Raw genomic sequence first — 15404 nt, forward strand, 5'->3', positions numbered from 1 at the left:
ATTGTGAAGTCAAGTAGATAAACAATGGTGGGATGGCAATCCCTGCCACCTCCAGAAGGAAGAAACCAGGATCAGAATAGCAAGCAAATACATTTTATTCTTTACAGAAAGGAAAGCTTTAATTTATTTTATATACACACATACATATTATTAATTACAGCTAAATTAAAGCTAAGCTATTAAAGCTAACTATTTATATCTTATCTATTTAAGCATTTAATATTAATTAAGTTATTTAAGGTTTCAGTGTATTTAAATTAAAGCTAAGTAATTAAAGCTAAATTAAAATTAAATAGCTATATTTTCTGTCTAGAACAACGCCACCCAAAGCATAAGAATTCGTAGTACATGAATCTACTCTGTAAAAAACATCATGGTGTGTAAGCGCCATCCAATGGTGCTACAAGGTAGATAACATATATGACTGAATGAACATATATCACCCTCATCTACATGGGCATACATGCAAATTGGATGCAGTTGAATCCACATTCAGATAAATCACTTGGACGTATATCAAGACCTTATAGGTCTGAGGTCATCCTCCAGCATTGGCTAACACTGAGTAGCTCTGAGATGAGGCTCAAGGAGGAGGTTTTTCCCATCTACATTAGTTTCAACTCTTTTCTGTTAGTGGGTTCACAAACTAACTTTTACTCTTCTCACAGACTGCAGTGCTCATTTTTAGCTTGTTGCAGAATGTAAATAGATGCCATTCTGGAGGATGTAAATGGCACTTGATAAGTAGTATAGTGGTTCACTGACTAAACATGTCACTTTTTATAAATTTTAAAGATAGAATAAATACCCTCAGCACAGAAGCTTCAAGGACGGGAGGGATCCAAACTGTTTAAGTGTCACAAAGAATAGATGAACATACTGATAAGTCAGTTAATTCCTGAAGTTGAGAGCCATTCAATTATCTTACCATCCCAGACCACAGCTGTTCTCTTGATTCTATTAGCAAATCCTCTACTGCAGAGACTGAACTACATTATGTTCAGTGGGGGAAGAGGCTTAAACCTAATAATGTCTTTAGAAATGGAGATAAAGGTTCCTTGGCAAAGAAATAAGCTTGTTTTAGCTCCATGTTTTCGAAGCACAAGATACTTTGCCTGAAAATTTTAAAGGTATTTATATTTTTCTCTGCTCACAACCACAATTCCTAAATCAGGGAGGTGTTGCAAAGCTGACCTGATCAATGCTTATGTACCTGTAAATAATCTAGGCCATAGTAAAATGATCTTTCCTATGTATATTTCTCTTTACATGTATTTTTACTGATATTTACATTTCTTTCTGGGTTTATAAACAATAGGGCCAACCTTTTCTAATTTATTCTTTATTGTAGTGGGTATTTGTAGATGGGAAGAACCAGACTTCTGGAAGAAGAATAATTCAATTTTATGCCTTCTAGTTTTATTTGCTCCCATATACTTTTAAAAAAGTAGCTAAATGGACAGTGCCATATTAAAAATAATACATTGTAAAGACCCTTGTGTTAGCAGACTAACATTTCTGATCAGTAAAAGTGAAAGAATTAAAAAAAATCTACGGCAGACAAGATTGAGTAAATGTGATATCTTTTATTAAATCAACTACTTAGACCAATTTTATTACTTCTTTAAACCAACGTGGCTATATCCAACACCCCTAAAACTCTAAAACACTTTTCACAATTTATACTATAGAACGAAAGCAAGACCCCCAGGAAGGCAATTGACAACATTTAGAGTACTCACTTGGGATATGGAAAACCCAGGTCAAGTCCTTATCTCCTGGGTGAGTGTCCTATCCACCTGGCTATCGAGTCAGTCTCTATCCCAAAGGCTATTTATTTTTTTAAACAAAGTTAATATACAGCTCCAAGCAGACATACAATCTCCAGGTATTCGGGCAGTCACACAAGAAGTGGGAGACCAAAGTTCAAAGTGCCCCTGAGTCAGGCTGGTGTAGAACTTGGTCCTCAGTCTTCTGCATCTCAGAGAAGTACCAAAATCACCTCGCTGTTCTACAGCGGGTGGTTCAGTCTCTTTAAGAAATTCCATCATAGAACTAAGAAAAATGTGAAATAATATTTTGGTCTAGGAAATTCATAGATAGATAGACAGATAGAACTCACACATACACTTGCCCTCTGTATATGAGATCAAAATATTTTCACAGGCTACGTCCACTGGGGGCTGAAGCTTGGGCAATCGCTGGACAGTTTGACATAACTGTTGAGGGGATGTACTGTTTTCTATATTGATTCCCACCAAGATTAACCACAGGTATGTCCAGACAGGTTTAGAGAATCAATGTGATTAGTTTCAGATGTAAGAACTATAGTCTGGGTAAGCACAATGCCACTTAAATGTCCTAGAGCAGTGGTCTCCAACCTTTTTAAGTTGGAGATCACTTTTGGAATTTAAAAGGAACTGAAGATCTACCTCCCCCAGCCTGCCCAGCAGGTAAGTCTGTGGGGAGGGGTGGGGAAGGGAAAGTGCTGTGGGGGGGAGGAGGGCAGATTGAGGCCCCAGCCCTAGCCCCACTCCCCCCCTTACTGCTGGGGCCTCGATCTGCCCCCTCCCAATGGCGGTGAGGAGGGGCAGACCCTACACAGCTGGGGCAGGGCAGGGGATGGAGCCGTGAGCGGCTCATTTGGGGGGTGAGAAGAGGGGGGCACACAGCTCGGGAGGGTATGGAGGGGGGTGTCCCTGGATCTGCATGTGGGGCAAGGCGGGGCCAAACCCACTGTGCCCCCACTCCCAGCACTGCCGCCACAGTTGCCTGGCTTATGTGCAGCCTGGCTGGGTACAGCCTGGTGCTGCCCCAGTCCCAGCCCACCCTACTTCACCCTGCATGCAGATCTGGGGGCAAGTACTCCCCTCTGCCCTTTCGGGCTGCATGCCCCCTCTCCCTGCACCCTCCATACAAGCCACTCATGGCTCCATTCCCCACCCTGCCCTAGCTGCAGATGCCCCAAGCCCCACTGCACGTGCCCCCTCAGGTTTCTGCCCCTTCCTTCCCCCACCCACTGACTGCCGGGCGTGGGTGGGGGTGCACACACATGAACATGTGTGCTTAGTCCCTACAGCCCAGACTCGATCCAGGATCCGTATTAACCAGTTGGTGACCGCTGTCCTACAGCTTTGGACAATGCAATAGGTCTGCTGGTCTTTTCTGCCACTCCTGAGGGTGTAGCAGGACCCCCCACTAAAGACAGTTTTAGTGCCCCTTGATGGCCTCGCTAAGCCTGTCTTTCACTCTGGTTCCCATCAGAGTACTGTCCTGTCTTCACCTGCCACATCGTAATGTTAAGTTACTTGGAATTTGGGAGGCAGCCTTCAGAATACCAGTGAGCCTTGAGATGCCTTAATAGGTTGCTGACCTCTGACTTAGCAGATAGACTTGAGTAGAAAAACTGAAATCTTCCCACAAAAAGGGCCCTAAATTATTTGATCCTAAACTAGTATTTCTCACAAGTTGATCTGTGTTTGTGAAAAAAATGCCATTTCTCAGAGGCACAGCAGGACATTTCAGGCAGAGGTGGGAGGGGCAGGGCTTATCAGTGGAGAGCAGGAGCGGTTTGGAGGGAGGGGAAGAGGAATCTTTCCTGCCTCTACTCTCTGTGTTTGGGTGGCTGTGGCTCCCATGACAAAGCCTGAAATGGGGGTATTTATTCCACTTACCTCTTTCACTTCCTTCCCTCAAAGATACACTACAAGGTGTGGAGCCTGGCTCCCTAAGGCTGGGCTGTGTAGGGCTGCCCTGGTTGTTGAAAAGACTCCTTGGGGGAAAAGAGCCATAGTGGTGCCTCCTTTAAGTCAGCTTCTGGGGCTGGTGGCGCCCTTGTCCTGCCTTATTCATGGGCGACTGGTGCTTCCAGTCACCCATGAGTCTGGGGGGGCACCAGAGGCTGATTGCCAACTGCAAGGGTCCCCCAGTGGCCAACTGCTGACCAGGGGAGGGGGGGGGGTCCCCCCAGCTGCCGATCAGTGACCCTGGAAGCACCAGCAACAAAACCAGAAGTGCTGGTGGCACCAATCTCGCGGGGGAGGGGGGAGCACTGGCTGGCACTTCTCTTGTCTCTCCCACTCCCCAGCCAGCAAGGGCCAATTTCGCACACACCTCCCCCCCATTCCCTCCTATGCGTTGCCTAAGGCCTTATTTATGCTACTGTCCTTTCTTGCATTCTTAAAAGGGAAGTACCCAGGAACAATAGTGAATGCCTTCATGATCCCCTGATCCCTTCTGTTCCCACTAATTCCCCAGATTATTATGGAAAGTGAAGAAAAAGCATCTTAAATGTAAACCTCTGGTATGGATGCATCTGTTCTATTATTATCCAGAAAAAGCCCAATGAATGCTAGACTCATGCTTCAGACAGACTTATAGTCCTTCCATTCAACAGGATCTAACTATACAATGTAGTTTTATCCAATTGTTGTCTGGATTTCAGTTTTTGCCTGTCTGCACTACATTTTACTAATTTACATTATGGCTACATTCTGCGTGTTGGCTCCTCTTGTGCCAGTTAAAGAGCAGGTTATACTGCTCTCAAGGGAGCATGAACAGTTATTTACCTTACAATAACTGAGTAACACAGTTCATTGAGATGCGACATGCACGTGGATCCCATAACCTGCCCCCTTCATCATAGTGTGGAAGCATGCCCCCCATGCTCCAGGAAAACCCTGAACAGGGACCAACAAGGAGAAAACTGCTGGACCCTGAGAAGAAAATGGCTGGCTCAGGAAGGGCTGTGGGACCTGACCACTGACAGGAGGATGCCTTGGCGGCATCAGAAGAGTGGCGGACAAGTCTCACTCAGCCTCCAGCATGCTTTAAAAGCATGTGCTGGCTGTGCATGGGGTGGGGGTGGGGGGCAGTCAGCTGCTTCTGGTTTGGCCAGAAGTGGCAGTCTGGTTTTAAAAGCAAGCCAGCAAACAGCTGGAGAGAGGGAAGCCGGGGAAGACCGGCAAAGGCATCCAAGCCTGGATACTAGGGAAAGCCAGCATTCCAGGGAACCTGGGGAAGACCAGTGAAGGTAGCCAAGCCTGCACATCGGGTAAGACCAGCAGCAGAGCAGGCAAGTTGGGGAAGACTGGCAAAAGTAGCTGTGCCTGTACACCAGGGAACACTGGAACCAGCAGAGCCAAGCCAGGGAAGACAGTCATCAGGGCAAGCCGAGGAAGACAGGCACAACCTTGGGAGCCAAGAAGAGGAAATCAGTTGGCCGAGGGATCAAGATCGGCCCAGCATAGGCAGGCTACCCCAGAGAAGGGATAGATGCCAAGACTGGCCAATGGGATAGCAGAGCAAGACCCAGACTATGGTGTTCCTGGAAAAGATACGTGACAAAGAATAAAGATATGGTACCAGAAAACATCTAATCACGAGTTCATTAATAACACAGTTTCCTTTATAAATTATGATAAGGCTTATTGAGTTAATTGAATGAGTATAATGAGTGATATGGAACTGACATAAAATGACTGAGGTTTTTATGAGGTAACATCTGGTTGGTGAACAGCCAGGGTGAAAGGGGAGGTATGAGCCCTGAGGAAACAGCCATTAGTTTTGTCTGAAGACCTGTGGAAGTCTTCCTGTCTAAATAGATAAAATCCAAGTCATGGTGGGTGAGAATGGAGTCCTAGTATACAAGTGTAGATATCAAGATATGCATTGGCTGTTGAACAAGGCCCCAGAGGGTGAGGACTAGATCCCAGCACACCTAGTTGCACACCACCAAGTGAACACCAGTTACACACAGCTTGGACTTTTCTCACCTGGATTCCAGGAGGGAAAAGAAGTATATGTGGGTTGGGGCTGCTCTGTCCTTTATGCCCTTACGAGGGACAGCATAAGAGCATATGCATACTTCTCAGAGCCACCAGTGGTGAAAGCATTCCCAGTGCATATCATGAGGGTGCATATCATGAGGGAGATCCACATGCACAGAACATCGTGAAGAATTAAGGTTATTGAAAGATAAATAACCATATTTTGTTTCAATTTTTTTGATGAATTGGCATTTTCTGACGACCAAACATTAGCTGAAAAATTCCTGACCATTCCTAATTCTAAAACACTAATAATATCTGGGTTGCAAACATTGCAGGGGAATATGTATTTGCTTCATTAAAGAGTTTGGTTTGGCAGTTTAAAATTTCCAGTTGGCTGGCATTTCTGATATGCTTAGTAAAAGTAGGCCAATGCTAATTTGATTGCCAATCTTTAATGAAATCTATGATGTTGCATGCCAGATTCTCAGTCAAGTAAATTGTTGGTGTTCTACTGACCAGATGGAGTTTGGTCCCCTGCATTCTGGCTCAAATAAGATGTTAGTATCTCTATGGATGAAAAATGCTTGTAAATCTTGGCTTCTTTTTAGTGTAAAACAATGTTGTCTCTTTACATTCCACTAAATCTCACCAAACAATACATGGGAATCAAATGATGAGCTTGCTGGCCTTTAAATTAGCCAGTGGATCGTCAGCTGTCTACTTTATAAGCTTAAATCAGAATCTAAAAGAAGCCTGGTGTTGTTTTTTTGCATGGAGAGTTTAATGACAAGCATAAATATTATGTGTACGGCAAGGAATGATTGGAGCTCCTGAACCCTACAAGAATTCATGCCTGTGAGTCCTGTTAGTCTATCTCTTGATTTACTTTAATCCTTTCCTTGCTTTTTCCCAATTCATGAATAATATCTGTATATAGATAATAAATAATCTGGTGAGCGATGACTGTATCTATTCTATGTTACCTCTCTAGCCCACTTCTCTTCCCTCTGCACTATCCAGTGATTGTTTTTCTGGCTCATACACACTCAAACCAGGGAGAAATTTTGCACAGCATCACATAATTTCTCCTTTATGTACTTTTCACCTGGCTCCTTATCTGCTGGGGGGAAATAAATCAGCAGCCATCTCTTGTATCTGTCCTGCAGAGCTTGCAGTAAGAGTGCAACCTAATTGTGTTTGTAACTGAGCCAACTTTCAGGCTACTGCTTTTCTCCCATTGCAGCCATCATTAATGCCAATCTGTGTATGGCTGATCCTTGTTGCTAGGTGATATGAACTATAAGCAGGCAGCTAGTATTGCTGCTTAGGGATTCTTGCAAATCTTATTGTACATCAGGTTAACAGAAAGCAAACAAGAGTTGGAGGATCAGTACACAAGTGAAAGTTCTGAGAAGTTCAAGACTGATTCTGATTTGCCTATAAATCAGTAATACATTCTTTGCACTAAAGTAAGGATGAAATCCTACCAGCACTGAAAGCAATAGCAAAATTCCCACTCATTTCAATGGAGTCAAGATTTCATCCACAGTGAATAATTTGCTGACCAATGTCTTTAAGCATGACCGTGGGAGAAGTTTCTAGGAGTGTCATTAAATCAACCATTTCGGTGCTGTGTGTCGTAACCAAACATGAACTTTACCAGGGGTTTGTACATAGATTTTAAACACAGATGAGTTCAGAATGTTATTTGTTTTCATCCTAAAATGTATCTTACATAATGCTGGTGTGGAGATCCATTTACCTCACAGGAGTTGTTTGGTGTTGAAAACTTTACAAAAATAGGAGTCTAAAGATGGGTTTAGACTCAAGTTCAGAATCTCTTAATCTATGATGACTGCTCTCTGCCCTCTTAAACATCTAACTTTTATAACATTTATGGAATATAGTTGAATTTTTATGTAATACCTACTTTTTCTCCACAACTCTTTTTTTTTCTTGTTGTTTAGGATCATACTCTGGTATCTGTACATTAAATAGCATGGGGACAACAGCAACTACCTTCTCATGGGGTTTCACATGAGAAGCTGTAAATCAAAACTAGAAGTCACTACACCAAAGTAATTGGACTTCTAATTTTTCCAGTTTCAATACACTATACTTTCCAATTTGGATATACTAACTACAGGATGAGCCAGAGCAACCTCTCCTATCTATGAAGGGAAAGTCTGACTGTTTTTCAACTTAACATTGAAGTCTATACCTCACTCAATCAGTGCTGGAACGCATCACCAGGGAAATGAAACCAACATGCAATCCTTCTACAGGAAACACAAATAGAGCAGGTGCAGAAGATGAAGCTTGCAGACTGTAGCCAGCATGATCCACAACCTTGATACCTTCATCAGAAATGATCTGCCAAGGGACATAATTCATCCCAAACTGCAATAGAATGGAGCACTGTCTAGGTCAATGACATAATTATCATCAGCATATACGAACCACCCTCTGCTGTGTTATCAATTACATCTCTGCCTATTTACAGCCAGAAGACCTAGACCTGTGTGTGTGTGTGTGTGTGTGTGTGTGTATATATATATATATATATATATATAGGATAGCATAGTCTTCTGCAAAATCCCTTTTGATTTTGAAGGAAAACAAAGGGTCTTATTGAAACTTGGCATCTGAATTATTTTTATTTTCCATGTTCATATAATTCAAGAGTATTTAATGATGTTGTTTAAACGTTATTCAAAATTAAATTTTGGGTTAAATGGAAGCACAAGAATTTGCTGAAGAAAAGAATGTTTTTGATAAAATTATGACATGAAAATGTTTACTTTGGAATGGAATACCTCTGTCAGCTTGTGCATTTAGTAGCTGTAATGTCATTTACTTGGCAAAGGAAGGGGATATTTACAGCTTAGATTTCTAATGACATTAGGAAGGGTATTATCTTAAATTGTCAAAGAAGCTTGGCAATTGGAAATGTCATCTGTTTCTCTGGTGTTCCTTTGTGGGAGTCTCAGAAACTAGTTTTTATTAGTAACTTTGCTTGTCACCTTTCAGCTTTATATCCAAATATGCTTCATAAACAACCATAGTAGTAGTTCTTTTTATGCTTTTCTTTGACTCTGTTGGCTACATGTAACATGAAGGTGGCAATAGTTCTAGCATTGTTTCTGTTTCTTATTCACAACAAACAAACAAAGTAGGCTCCTTCTAGTTGCAATACACTTCTATTTATTTAGCTTAAAATGTTTCCATTTATACAGCTATTTTTCAAAATCAGTTTTAACAACTGATAGGATATCAACCATACAGATATAATTAAAATGTATGTTCTACCGCCAGTGACATAAACAACAATCACTATAGCTACCATTACGAGATACTTCAAGTGTCTGTAAAACACAAAGCACTGTACAATAGTATTAATAATATAAAGGTATTTCTGTTCCACATTTCCTTCACATCACCTTGTACTTTGAATGTTGATCCCAGCACTTTTAGTTCTTTTGGCATCAGTCTTCATAACTGCATTCCTTTTTAATATAGTTGTTAGAATTCAGATTCCTAGATATGTTAGAAATACAAAACAAAATCTGCTATAATCAGGACAGACATTAACAAAGGATTAAAAATGTCAGATACTGCTAGTACTGGCTGTTTCATGCTGCACAGATCTTCTCTGAATTGGAATTTGCTTCTATTTTATCCAGGCAAACAGTGCAGTGTCAGTGTAGGCCTTGAAGCAGGCCTTGAAATTGAGGAATAGTTCAAGATCGAAAAACATGAGGCTGTGCAAAAATAAGATATGCAGTGGAAAACTATTGTTGCAAATACTTATCAGAGAGTGGCAGAAAATATTTTTCTCCACTAGGGAGATTTTTGGGATTTTATTTTTTCCCATTGAAATGTGGACAGAAAATTAAAAACATTTTCATGAATCTGAAAAAAATTCTCTTGTATCAAAATTTTTGTTTCTGTCAAAACTATTTTGACAATACAATTTCAAAATGTTTAATTCCAACTTTTTCTTTTCATTTAATTTTTGTACTATAATGAGCTTAAATATTGAAATGGAAAAAAAATTTCAAGCAAGAAATACAATTTTTTTTATTTAAAAAGAACCTGGGATATTTAGCCTTTGAAACATTGAAGTGGGATGCTCTAGTCTGAATTTTTTTCCCTAAAATTTCTCAAAATGGGAAATTTGTCAAAACCAATTGTTTCCTGCAGAGTTTCTGTTTTAATGAATTGCCATTTTTTGATGCCAAAACATTTCATAAATGATTTCTGACTACCTCTCATAATAATGCTTCTTTAATTTTACAAACTTTGGTCCTGGTTCCACCATCCTTATGCAGACTAATCAAAACACCTAATAGAGATTGGTTGAGTAATGCTGGTTGGATCTGATCTTTGCTAACATACAATATTCCAGCATGGTATAAACCAGTGCTGCCAAATCCTTTGAAAGGTGCCCTGAGGTGTGAGAAGATAAGCATGGACTTGGGGTCAGGCTCCTCCCTGCCTGGCTGCTCCCCTGCCTCCACCATCAAGCCCCTCTACAAAGAGGTAAGTAGCACTGTAATAAAGTAGTTCTTGAAATAGGGTGCTGCTCAATTTACAAAAATTATGGAAGGATTCTCTTAGTCTAAACATGTTAAGACTCACTTGTATAAACATTTACCTGCTATTACCTTGTTCAGGTACTTGTACATCTTGAGGTAGGTTGAGGAGCAGTGATTTTCCAAATCTTTGTGGCAAGTTTGCAAGTGATTTAGCAGAACTTTTAACAAATGGAGATCTCCCAAACCTGTGTGATAAATCAGAGGCATGTCTAGAAAGGCTGCCTCCAAAAGCTCTTCCAAATCTCAAAGGCAAATTGGCTATTGGCTTAATGCTTCTTATTTCCTGAAAATGTCTTCCAAACCTCAATGGTAAATTAGCAACTGAATCTGACATCCTGTTGACAGTAGGGGTGCTCATTTTAATGATGTTTTTTGATCCCCAGTCTTTCAGTTCTTCAAAATTTAGACTTCTCTGCTTTTCTTCTAAGATGTTGTCACTGGACTGAAATTAAACATAATGATACCATCATCTTTTATATATATGTTAGTACAGTATGCTGGCTGCATGCTAATCACATAAGAGTTCATTTTCAGATTGCTGTGATAGCCACTTTTCTTTGGGGAATTCCTGTAAGTATTAGACAAACTTTCTCATAGCATGATTGACTGTAGGACAGAGTACTTCTTTCCATTAGCTGTTGCAGATATAACATTTCTGTGGCAACATCAGCAATTGTTTTCATGGAAAAGTCACATTAGGAAACCATTTCTGTATTTTTAGCTGCTTTAATGTGATAATTCCTTTCAGCCAAGGGGTTAAGCACATTTTGTCCTTTGGCTTATTCCCTTAACCTCTTTTGTCTATTTTGTTCCTTTGGTACTGACCCTTCCTTTTGCATATATTTGTCTATTTTCATTTTTCTCCTATTACTTCATATCTGCTTCCTTACTTCCTGGTCTGCATCTTCCTCTGTAACACAGCCCCCTTTGTGCTCCAGTCTCCTGTGCTCTGCCTAACCATTGGTGAATTTGCCTGGCATAAAGTATACCTCTGTTGGTGTAAAGCTAGAAGAGCTGCATCCCCACACCTGACTTACGGCATATGCCAAGCTTATGAGAAAACTCTATACTAAACCTTCACTAATGTACGATCACGTAGGAGGTCCTAGAGCAGGAGCAGGCAATTATTTTGGGCAGAGGGCCACTTACTGAGTTTCAGCAAGCCATCAAGGGCCACATGACAGGCAGCCCAGGGCAGGTTAATACTAATTTTCCAAATTTTTAGGGGCCCCCCAGGCCAGATAGAATGACTTAGTGGGCCACATCTGGCCCCCAGGCTGCATTTTGCCCACCCCTGTCCTAGAGTGCCTTATCTTGTGATGGAGTCAGCCAGTGCAGAACCCCAGCCTCTTGGTCCTGTGCACTAGAGAACTGACCCCAACATTTTAACTGTCTGATGTAGTAGTTAAAAACAAACATTGACTTAAAAATAATTTTAAAAAAAGTCACTGTCTGTATTGCCTCTGCATACATAAAGTATGGACAAAATATACATTTATTGGTCTTAAAAGAAAATTAGTAAATAAGATTTTATTTATTTTTGAGCTAGTTTTAATACTGGTCATTCTTTTGTACATTTTCTGAATTTTTACTTCCCTTAGCACTGTGCTGTACTGCACTGCAAGAGTTAACACAGCTATTGGAACAGAAACTAGGTTCTATTTTAGTTCATACATCATCAATAACATTGTCAATTAAGTTCTAATTGTGGGAGCAACCTCTATCTCTCTATCTCTATGTAAGCAGAGAAAATTACTCTGAAGACAGTGGGGTTGCACAACTTTAATTATACCGATATTTTGGCTTGCACAATTTGTATTAGGCAAGTAATTGTTTATGAGATAAAAAGAGCATAGCTTGACTCTCAGTTCCCAAGCAGTATTTGCCTGGAAGACAGGAAAAAATATTTTTCAGATATATAGTGTAAATTTAATTTGAAAGCTATTGAGGTACAATAAATAAGGGGTTTCATGATCAATCAGGATAGCATTTTAAATCCATTTACCACATTAACATTATTCATTATTTTTCAATTTCTCATTATTCTTTGAATAGTATAAGTACTCCTTTTATTAATTTTGGATTAGTAACACATCTTTGATATTGCATGCTTATAAAACAGGGCAGGAGTTTTTGTTGTGGTCCCTTATATATAACCAAAAATAATTTCAGAATAAATGTCAGCCTGATCCTAAGGATATACTGCAAGAAACCATAAATTGGTTTGCCCATTGCATGTGACAGAGCAAATGGATTTCATTACATTTATTTCAACACGCTTTTTTTAGACGGTTAATGCCATGGAATGTGATCCTGTGTGATTGAAGTCAGTGAAAGGTTGCCACTAACTTCAGTTGGTGCAGGATCAGACCCACATTTATTGAAATGTTATATCAGTGCAAGTCTTACCTCAGAATATTTATCATCATAATCTTCTCCGCTCTGCAGACTGAACTTTTCTCCTTCATCTAGGCACAAGGTGTTTGATGTTAAAAAGAAAAACATGGCTAATGTAAATAAAATATACCTTTTGATTGAAATAATTTCCATTTTTCTCAAATTAACCTTAAATTGAGCTCAAAAGCTGTACAAGAAAGGTAAGTATCACCTTTTATATGATCAGAAAACAAAAAGAGGATTAACTGTGACATCAGTCCCAAATGCTTTACTCCTAATATTAATTAGGTTTTTTTAAAATGTATTTGAAGAATGTTGAGAATTTGTTTTGCAAACGTATTTAACAAACACTGCTTTCTATTACAAACACACTGGCATTCCAGCTATTTCCCTTAGGATGAAAGAGCTTTTAATTAGGTAAATTTGAGGGCCATGGCAATCAGAACTCACAACAACTAGCATGTTTTATTACTACTGTGCAACAAAAGCATCATTGAATCATACAACTGGAAGGGACCTGTAAGATCATCAAGTCCTGTCCCCTGCCATGGGCAGGAAGTTACGGGGCTCGGATGAGCTCTATAAAGTGCCTCTCCAGCCTCATTTTGAACACCTCCAAGGAGGGAGTCTGCACCACCTCTGCTGGGAGTGTGTTCCAGATTCTGGTGGCCCTTACCGAGAAGTTTTTCCTTATGTCCAATCTGAATTTACATCTTGTTTCTGTTCTTTGTATTGACCTTCTTATCAGGATTTAGACATAAAATATAAAATATCAAGGATATGCACTCTTCTGGTCAAACTGTCATATGACGTATCTCTGAACAAGTTGTCTTGCAGAATTACAAATATAAGGTTCATTCAAATCAGTGTATGTCTGTTGACTTCCCTGAGTATTGGCCAGGCCCTGAGAGGAATTGGGCATCCACAAGTCTGTCTGAAATACGTAGTCCATAGGGACGTGCCATTAAATTACAATTCTATGTCCATCAGATGTGTTTTAAAAGAATTATTTCAAACAAAAGGAGAAAAGATAGCTTGATTTAATGGAGCCTCAAGACCATTAAAAAGGAGAGTGGATCAGAATAGAAATGTTGCTTGGGGGGAAAGGTGCTTGTGTATATGAATACATACTGTAAGAAGATGGTCTATTCTCTCCACCAACTCTTTCTGAGGTCCTCAATTTGTCACTGATGCTTAGATTACAAGAGGACTGAAAGGACCATGTTTTATTATCCTGGCTGTGGTTCTTACAATCCTCTGCGATGATTTTGGACTATGGTAGTCATGATCCTGAGTGATTTCTTAAGAAGACTGAGTCCAAGAGAGGGACCCAGCAGACATTACCACCTTCACCGTCCTCAGCTAAATCCTGAACGTTCCCAGGAATGTACAACTTAGGTTCTTTCTGTAACTCCCACCTTCATATCTCCATCTCCTACCTGTTTTCTTCTCTTTTCTAACTCTTTAGTTGTTTCTAATGCAAACAAGAGTCCATCCTAACTGACCAAAATCAGTTTTAAACACTTTTGTAAGCCCTTGTCCAGAAACTGGTATAAATTTGCCAGGTATGCAAGAGGTTGCAAGTAAGAAACAGCAACAGAAGCAGAATCTACGTGTTTTATCTTTGCTGTTCTTCTGCCTTTCCTTTTGTGTATGGTTGTATTGTTTTATCTTCAAGGAATCTGGACTGGGCTCCAACAGCAAAAGCAACAGTAGCAGCTCCATTTCATCTCAATTAACTTATCTTTTCCCTTAAAAGCAAAGTTATTACTATCTTTAATACCATATAACAGACAAGCTACAATCTCTAGAAAAAGAAAAAAGAATTAAGGCTCTTGTAATTTATAAAACAAAAGTTTTATTTTAACATTTCAATTGTAAAGTTGTCCTTTTTTCAAGATCATTTTATAAAATTTTTAAACGCCTTAAATGGTAATTAAGCAGGCAGTACTCCATTTTTACTAGTACTAAGTCTGTTCTAGAAAGGAAAACTATTTTGGGAAAAGTGGATGTACTTAGCCTACCATTAAATAATGATACCATATGTATGAGTATCTTTTTTATTGTACAGGACCTGCAGAATCTAGAGTACAGCTGATTGGACTTCATGGCACACAGTATATTTAAAAAATGGAGTTTTGGGGAGACAGAGTTCAGACTGAATTTGGTTAATATCAGTTCTTCTAAAATGGTGAAACTTCTAAAAATGTTTAAACATTTAAAGATTTTTAAACAAAACTTACCATATTTTTTTAATGATATTTTTCATCTACATGTTACCGTAAGTTAAGGGAAAAACCTCTGAAACAAATAGGTTAAACAATCGAAAACAAAATACTATAAACTATTCTGTTTTGAGTCATTTTAAACATTTTGCTGAATCACTCACCACTGTCCCTGCTTTCCCAGTGAATTGTGGTATGGCCACAAAGCAAAAAATCTGTTATTTACCCAAGTCCATTTTCCTAAGGGCAGTGTGGCCTGATCTGCTCTGGGTCTCCATACCTTATGCAGCAATGGAGTACATGGCAGATACTCAGTTAATTATAGGAAATAATGAATGTATTTCTTGTATCAATATCTAATTCATGTTTGGTGAATGTGCCATTGGATTTTCCATTCATACCACTGTTGGATT

At 39.8% G+C, this 15404-nt stretch overlaps 1 protein-coding gene across 1 annotated transcript; it reads right to left on the bottom strand.

Annotated features, from left to right (window-relative positions):
* Nucleotides 1–10424: 10424 nt before the first annotated feature.
* NPVF (neuropeptide VF precursor) lies at nucleotides 10425–12919 on the bottom strand. Its single transcript, XM_019532453.1, has 2 exons — nucleotides 12779–12919; nucleotides 10425–10811 (listed from the first exon to the last, which is right to left on the bottom strand). The coding sequence occupies exons 1-2, from the start codon at nucleotides 12917–12919 to the stop codon at nucleotides 10425–10427; spliced, it is 528 nt and encodes a 175-aa protein (XP_019387998.1).
* Nucleotides 12920–15404: the final 2485 nt, after the last annotated feature.

This window comes from Crocodylus porosus, unplaced genomic scaffold, assembly GCF_001723895.1.
Source record: "Crocodylus porosus isolate Cpor-Errol unplaced genomic scaffold, CroPor_comp1, whole genome shotgun sequence".
Taxonomy (NCBI): Eukaryota; Metazoa; Chordata; order Crocodylia; family Crocodylidae; genus Crocodylus; species Crocodylus porosus.